The 8,745-nt window shown below is 32.9% G+C and overlaps 1 protein-coding gene across 1 annotated transcript; it reads right to left on the bottom strand.

The window, feature by feature from the left end:
* Positions 1 to 2,265: 2,265 nt before the first annotated feature.
* Positions 2,266 to 2,685, bottom strand: LOC149550939 (ethylene-responsive transcription factor 5-like). Its single transcript, XM_089790024.1, has one exon. The coding sequence runs from the start codon at positions 2,683 to 2,685 to the stop codon at positions 2,266 to 2,268; it is 420 nt and encodes a 139-aa protein (XP_089646150.1).
* Between the last annotated feature and the right edge of the window lie 6,060 nt (positions 2,686 to 8,745).

Raw genomic sequence — 8,745 nt, 5'->3', positions numbered from 1 at the left:
CTCTAGGGGTGTATTTTTTGGGTTTTTATAGGTGGATTTTCTATTTCTTGAAAAGTTTTGTTCTTCCATGCTCTAGGTATAATCATTGTTAGCTAGTTTTTAGGCCTTTAGTGTTGGGTTTCAAAGCTTGGGGTTTCCCTTTTGCAAATATGTGGGTGAGTTGAACTTGATAGAGCCTGACTAATGTGATAAATTTAAGAATAATTCTAGGGTTTGGTAGATCATCTTAGATGGTCATATGACTAAGTACATAAAAAGTATGCAAGGATTCAACCCAAAGTTGTCTGAAAAGTTTTTGGAATCTTGGGAGAATGAAAAAAAATTCAATTGTTGGTGCTACTTTTGTCATAACAATGAGAAATATTGCAACTATAATAGAAATGAGCATGAAGTAAACAGAAATCCCTTCAAAATCCAAAGTCTCTTTCAAGGAGGGTTTTTGGCTCTTCCTAGAGTATAGTGAAAGAATCCCTAAGCTTTAAAGTAGATTTAGTTGTGACAAGCTCCTCAGAAGATGACAAAAAAAATTCTCATCTAGTTTATAACCCTTGAGGGAAGGTACAAGTATTTTAAATCCCACCTATTTCCTATGCTAAATAATTTTTAAAGGAATTTAAAATTTTTCTTTCACTATAGATATTTTCTTCTCTATCACTTTTAGTTGAAAAGGTAAAATTCAAAGGTGTAGCCCTGCTTCACCAGGGCTTGATCTTTAATCTTAGGATGGATTATTCCCCACCTTTTGCATTTAGAAAGTAAAAACTTGGTGTTCACCCCAATCTTTTCCACCACTAAACCTACTTTTTTTGGAACTAGGGTTAACCCCTCATGTAATGTCAAATTTAAAAATGCTATCAAGTAGGAGGAGATGGTGGATGTGTTAGATGACTCAACCTTGACTTCCTTCTAGTCTATATAGATTTCTTGGACCCCTAATAATTCTAACCCAAACTTGGTCCCTAACATGTCCTCTACCTCCTTCCTGCCTTCCCCTAAAACCCAACCAAGCTATCATGGAGACTCTCAAATCCCTAGGATTTTCTCCCTGCTATGCTTCCTAAGTCATATGAAGGAATTGACTTGGAGGCCTGTTCCTATAAAGTGGGTGAACTATCCATATGCTACAATAGCTTGGAAGATGTTTCTAAATGACTCTCATTCTAGCTACAAATTGCCAAGAGGAAAATTAACAAAATGGAAGCTTTGGAAGAGGCTGAGTGTAAGGTGGAAGAATAGACAAAGGGAAAGAGAGACAAATCCTTTTGGGAGGTTGGGAAGGATTTTGGTGAAAGGTTGTATAATTGAGAAATTATAGAAGATCAACTCATTGAACTTAAAGCTCAAGTTCCCTTGGAAGAAGAAAAGAATGAGATCATGTCTGCATTAGCTTCCATAAAAGGTTCCAAGACATGTTTGAGTGATTAGATGTTGAGTTTGGATTCTCAATAGAAGAGGGCTTATAATAAAATGAAAAAATCTATTGGGGGAGTCCACATAGAGTTGGAGGAGAGAAAGATGAAGATGAAACACAAAGAGGAAAGTCATAGAAAAGAAAAGATTCTCCAATTGGTGACTATGTATGATGTGACTTCCTCCAAGCTTCTCAAGAAACCTTCTTTCTGGAGAAGCTCAAGGAATTGAGCAAGTAGTGGGCTTGGTTCTAGTTTGTTCAAGTCCTTTATGCTATGGGGTGGTTGTTGGTCTTGTTGGGAATATAAGAGCATTAGCTGAGAGGGGATGGTTGAATTAGTTACCACTAAAACAATTCCAAATCCTTTAGATGTCAATACAAACTTCCTTTTAACTTACAACTCAATCAGAGTTAGATATTCACTACAATTCGGTTAACAAAGAAATCTTAGGAAAGATAAAACAATATGAAAATAACATGAACACATGAGACACCAAGATTTCTACAAAGAGAAAATATCACCAACAATGTTCGCAGACAATTTGCAACACAAAATCTATAAACAGAAAACAAAAAAAACCAGAGAACACTCGAATCAAACTTTCAATTTTTAAATACCACCGCATGAAAAGTACGGCAGTTAATTGAAGAGCAGCCATACATACAAAGTTCAATAACTTCCTCAAAGATGTGATCCCCAATTAATCGTTGCATACAAAACCACCAATTTTTACAAACCTAACTGAAATTACTCTTAACATCAAACTAACTAATGGTGGCACATCTACGAAATAGAATTTTCCAACCTATCAGATTAGAATTGTTCATTGTTCTTACGATTGAATCATTTCACTTTATTTTGAGTGGGATATTTCAGATTTATCCTTCTTTTCCCCCCTCCTCTTTTTTCCGGTGTCAGGAGAAAGATTGAGGAAAGGATTCACATATTCTCCGTACTGAAGGTTGAGAGGGAAGTTGAGAATGGCTTTTGAACCGCGCAGATGGAAAGCCATACGGTCATATGCTGCTGCAGCTTCTTCGGCTGTATTGAAGCTGCCAAGCCAAAGTCTGGAACCCTTCTTTTTAGGGTTTCGAATCTCTGCAGCATATTTTCCACGAGCCTTAACAAACCTCACTCCCCTGTAGTGACTTGTTGGATCCTTCCTCGAAACAACAGTTTCGGATTTCATCGTCTCATATGAGATTTCATCGTCAAGTAAGAAATGGGCAATTGCATTCAAACAACGGGCTTCATCGGATGTTATTGTACTCATTATCGCCGTCGCAAAATACCATTTGTGGAGAAATTACGTTTAGTCGCACGCTTTATAAGCCGGCCCTAAATTAGGTAAACGTTTAGGTTCATTGGATTTGCCTACATCCAATGCTTTTCAAAAAAGATACATTTATATTTAAGAAGTTTCACTACGTTAATGTACCTTGCATAATGAATGTAATGGTCATTGTCAATTTTAAAGGGAAGGATCCTTGTTGTTGGTGCCTATAGGATATTTTAAATATATTATCATAATATTTATTTACTAGCAAATGAACTTTTGTATATAGTGAATTACGTTAAGTATTAAATTCAAAGTTGGGTTTATGAAAAGGTGGGGTTAAATTATAAAGAAGGTAGTCAATATTTTAATATTTAAAAATATTTATTAAATTCTTTGTATAATATTTTATGTCGAATATGGTTTGAAAATAGTAGTTTAATGTATCAAATATGTGTTAAAATAAAACTAAGGGAGAAAAATTGTTGCAAAACTATAAATTGTCAATAGTCAATATAGTTTGGTTTAACCATTCATAATTATTAAATTCAAAATTTCTTGAGGCAGGTACAAAGCCTGAATAAATTGAAATATCATCAATTTTTTTTGTATTCTCCATGCCTACATGTTGAATAATCACCTAGTAACTTCTTCACCAAGCTAACTTGATAATCACCTAGTAAGAAATTACCTTTCAACTTATTAATCATCTTAGCGTAAGTCTTAATCTTTTCTTTTCCTCTTCTTTGTCTATTAGTCTAAAAATAGTCCCACAATAAAGATGCATGTCCTTTCAAATTTTTGCTTGCAATGTTCACCTTCTTATCTATTGGCATGTCTTCATTCTCAAATTATTTCTTGGTATTAGAGATTCAATCCAATAATTATTCTGAATCAATCTTACCATCATATTTGAGAAGATTAAAATGAGATTTTCCATTTACTCTTGTCAAATCTTTTGAGAATATTTCTTCACCTTATATAAGATCAAAAACTTGCTCATCAAATTCCTTAGCTAAATTTTCATCTTCACAAAAAATTCTCTATGGGTCTTCCCCTTCTCTAGGTTGTCTCAACAACTTCAATTCTAGTGACAATCCATGAATCTCTACCACAAGCCCTAATCATCAAATACTATAAAAAATGCATCTCACAATGAAATTCCAATTTACACTCAAGTAATAACTAAGGACATGCTACTTGATTATAAACCATGATATATTATTGAGTAAGATTATAAATGATGGATGACCATAGCGATTGATCCATGATAGGTCTTAAATAATATTCTAAAATTGTACATGTTGAAATGCACAAAAAAAAAATGATCACACAGTTTCACTAATTGGAGACTTTAAACAAAAGATTAAAATAGTTTGGTTAATGCGAGATTTCTTAGAACCCAAGATGCTCCTACATCAAAGAGGCTAAGAGGAATGAAGGAAAGAGGTAGAGAGAGTGAAGGAAGGAGAAGAGGGTGAGAGACAAGAGGTAGGGAGAGAAAAGGGAAGAGGAGATAGATTGGTAGAGCTCTAGAAAAGGATAATTAGTGCTTAGAACAAACAAAGATGGTGATAGGAGAAGGAAGATGAGAGAGTGATAATGTATATAGTTTGAGGCATCCACACACACACACACACACACACACACACACACACACACACACACACACACACACACACACACACACACACACACACACACACACACACACACACACACACACACACACACACACAAATCTATACATATATATTTATATACATGCACACACACACACAAACACATATGTACATGTAGTGAATATTAAGTTTACATTCATATGATTTTAATTAGACAAAACATTATTGCAATTTGGAGAACCAAAAACATATACAAAACCAAATTATGTACAATGCATTTCTACATCTAGATAATATGAATAGGATTTTAGTATTTAGGAACCCAATCACATTATGAATAACTAGGCAAAACTATCTTATTCTTAGATAAACCAATTGGGTTTTTAAATAGTTAAAGACCTAATCATGTTGTGGTTAGGTTGGAGGATTGGATAACACCTCTAAAGATTGAGAGCATTATTTCCTTCCATTTCTCTCCCTTTCCACATCCTCTGTTCTTTCAGGTTGATTGCTCAACTTCATAATCATTGAGTTTGCACATCATCAAGTGAGAATCTATAAAATTACCATCATAATTCCAAATGTCTTCTCATATTTCTAACCATATAAATCTTTTACTTTTTGGAAGACATTAGCATAGTAAATTCTATTTTTCTTTACCATTGTCTCCATAACATATTTCCACTAGTTTTTCAATAACTTTTGATCTTCCAGACAAATTTTTAAAAATACATAATATTTTTCCAAACTTGACTCTATACACTTATAAAAGAAAAATTCTTAAATTACCTTTTATTATTTTGATGCAATTTATGCCAAGTAAAGGTAAAAATAATTGGGTTTCATTATGTTGTCACTTCAAAATTTTATGAGAAAAAAAGCTCATCATTTAAAAAAAAAAGAAAAAAGAAACTTATAGCTCTCTCGCTTACCCATCATGAAAAAAAAGGTTTTTAATAATACTAAATATAGCTATATGTTTTTTGATGTGCACAACACACACTATGTCATGTTTTTCTAAAATAATCAAGAATTTTTTTTTGTAGACAACGAGTTTGACCCAATTAATATTATCAAATTTAGGAAAATAGTATTTTAGAAACTAGATTCAGATTACTACAATTCTTATTCATCCCACATCTCCTAATTTTTAGTGCATGACTCTAAAATTTCTCTTTGAAGTTGACATATACATGAATTTAGAAAAAAATGTGGCCACTTATACCCTCCTTTTCATTTGACTTATTGCACTTATCCTAATGTTATATCGAGGATGAGTTATTAATCATACTTGCATGGTAGATATTATAACTATGGAACATCCTTCCACAAGAAAATTATATTAAAACTTCTATGATAGATCCAATGTGATGATACCTTAATTAAAAAATAATGGAATGTGTTTATCAATAGTTTTAATGGTTTTACTTACCCTACACATGAATCAATCACTCTTCCTATTGAATAATGTATAAAATTTTTACTCGTCACCTTTTTTGTCATGTCAATATATAACTAATTCCAAGTGATTCTTAGATTTTTGTGGCTCATTTCCATGAAATCTATGGCTTCTCAAATTAATAAGTGCCTCAATTTTCACATAAAGGGTAAATTATCCCAATTAATCATAATATCTTAGCCTTTAGTGATTGATTAAAAATTTAACTTCTTTCAACTTCATATACCCTTATTAGTACAACCCCATGAAGATATTTTATTCTTATCATAGAAAAAAACATTAAATGATTTCCATATGAAGAAACTATACTTGGATGAACCATGGAATAAAGGGAAGTCTTAATTGATTATTTTGCTTTATTATATGCGATGTTGGAAATTTATATTGTATTTTAGAATTAATAGCTTTGCATGACATTATTTTCACTAGCCTAAATATATATATTGAGAGTCATCCTTCTCAAGGCACCTATTTTATTTAAATCCTAACCTACAAAAAAAAAACCATAGGATTTGAATTAAAATAGGTTCCTCAAGAGTGATGACTCTCGGCATATTATATATATAACTATATATAAGCTAGTAGTAGTTGCCGTGACCATGGAAGACATTTTTTGAGAAAATTGGATGGTTATAGTTAGTAGCAAGTTATTTCTTCATTATTAAATATAGTTATATAAAGTTACTATAAAATTATTCTTCAACAATTTATATTTTAATTCTATATACAATGTTTTACTTGCATAACTTTAATTTATTTTTATTTTAAGGGTTTTGTTATGTAAAATGTTATAGTTAGGAGTAGAGCTATGGTTAGGGTTAGGGTTAGTGTTAGGGTTAGCATTATGATTATAATTCAAATTATATATAGGGTTAGGGTTAGGGTTAGCAGTAAAGTTAGGGTTACAATTAGAGTTAGAGTTAGAATTAGAGTTAGGGTTAGGGTTAGAGTTAGAGTTAGAGTTAGATTCAGGGTTATGGTTAGGGTTAGAATTAGAATTAGAGATAAAGTTAGAGTTTAGTTAGGGTTAGGGTTAGTGTTAGAAATAGCATTAGAGTTTGGGATAGAATTAGGGTTACAATAGGGTTAGGGTTATAATTAGAGTTAGAGTTAGGGTTTTAGTTAGAGTTAGAAAAAGGGTTAGGGTTAGAAGTAGAGTTGGCATTAGGGTTAGAATTAGAGCTAGTGTTAGAGTTAGAGTTAGAGTTAGGGTAAGAGTTAAGATTAGAATTAGGGTTAGGGTTAGAGTTAGGGTTAGGGTTAGGATTACATTTAGAACTAGAGTTAGGGTTAGGGTTAGGGTTAGGGCTAGGGTTAGAGATAGAGTTAGGATTAGGATTAGAGTTAGAGTTAGAGTTAGGGTTAGAATTAGGGTTAGAGTTAGGGTTAGAGTTAGAGATAGAGTTACAATTAGAGCTAGAGTTAGGGTTAGAATTAGAGTTAGTGTTAGAGTTAGAATTAGAGTTAGGGAAAGAGTTAGGGTTAGAATCAAGGTTAGGGTTAGAGTTAGGGTTACTATAAGGGCTATAGATAAAGTTTGGGTTAGCATTAGGGTTAGGGCTACAATTATAATTAGAGTTAGAGTTAGAGTAAGAGTTAGAGTTAGAGTTAGAGTTAGATTTAGAGTTAGAGTTAGAGTTTGAATTAGAGTTAGAGCTAGTGTTAGAGTTAGAGTTAGAGTTAGGATTAGAGTTAGAGTTAGGGTTATGATTAGGGTTAGGGTTAGTATTAGAATTAGGGTTAAATTTAGGATTATATATAGGGTTAGGATTAGAGTTAGGGGTAGAATTCTAGAGTTAGAGCTAGGTTTAGGGTTGGGGTTAGGGTTAGGGTTAGAGTTATAATTAGAGTTAAAGTTTGAGTTAGAGTTAGAATTAGAGTTGGAGTTAGGGTTAGGGTTAGGGTTAGGTTTAGGGTTAGAGATAAAGTTAGGGCTAGGGCTAGGGTTAGAGTTAGAATTATAGATAGAGTTAAGGTTAGGGTTACAATTATGGTTAGGGTTAGAGTTGGGGTTAGGGTTAAAATTAAGGTTAGAGTTAGGGATAGAATTAGGGTTACAACTAGGTTTATGGATAGAATTATAGTTAGGATTACAATTTGAATTAGAGTTACAGTTACAACTACAATTTGAGTTAGAGTTCGAAATAGGGTTAGAGCTAGAGTTAGAATTAGAGTTAGAGTTAGGGTTACAATCAGAGCTAGCATTAGGGTTACAATTAGAGGTAGGGTTAGAGTTAGAGTTAGAGTTAGGGTTAAAATCAAAGCTAGCATAAGGGTTAAAATTAGGCTTAGGGTGAGATTTAAGGTCAGAATTAGGGTTAGGGTTAGAGTTAGGGTTGGGATTATATTTAGAGTTAGAGTTAGAGTTAGGGTTAGGGTTGGGATTATGCTTAGAGTTAGATTTAGGGTTGGGCTTAGGGTCAGGCTCAGGGTCAGGGTTAGGGTTAGGGTTAGAATTAGACATAGAGTTAGGATTAAGGGTAGGGTATGGATTAGAGTTAGAGTTAGGGTTAGAATAAGGATTAGGTTTAGACTTAGGGTTAGCATTAGTGCTATAGTTAAATTTTGAGTTAACATTATGGTTAAGGTTATAATTAGAGTTAGAGTTAGAGTTAAGTTTAAATTAGAGTTAGAGTTAGAGTTAGAGTTAGAGTTAGAGTTAGAGTTAGAGTTAGGACTAGAGTTAGGATTTGATTTAGATTAAGGGTTCGAGTTAGAGTTAGAGTTAGGGTTAGGGTTAAGCTTAGAATTATGATTAGAGTTAGAGTTAGAGTTAGAGTTAGAGTTAGAGTTAGATTTAGGGTTAGGGTTAAGCTTAGAATTATGATTAGAGTTAGGGTTATATATAGGGTTATAGTTATGTATAGAATTAGATTAAGAGTTAGGGTTAGAGTTAGGGCTAGGGTTAGGGTTAGACTTAGGGTTAGGGTTAGTGTTAGAGTTATGATTAGTGTTAGGGTTAGGATTAGGATTAGA

This window comes from Cupressus sempervirens, chromosome 6 (genome assembly GCF_028749045.1).
Source record: "Cupressus sempervirens isolate cs-2001-9-10 chromosome 6, ASM2874904v1, whole genome shotgun sequence".
Lineage (NCBI taxonomy): Eukaryota > Viridiplantae > Streptophyta > Pinopsida > Cupressales > Cupressaceae > Cupressus > Cupressus sempervirens.
Note: the sequence above shows the minus strand (reverse complement) of the source record. Positions and strands in the feature narration are given on the sequence as shown.

Excerpts from the sequence above, each read along its gene's own strand:
- LOC149550939 (XM_089790024.1), bottom strand. The coding sequence starts at position 2,685 with ATGAGTACAATAACATCCGATGAAGCCCGTTGTTTGAATGCAATTGCC.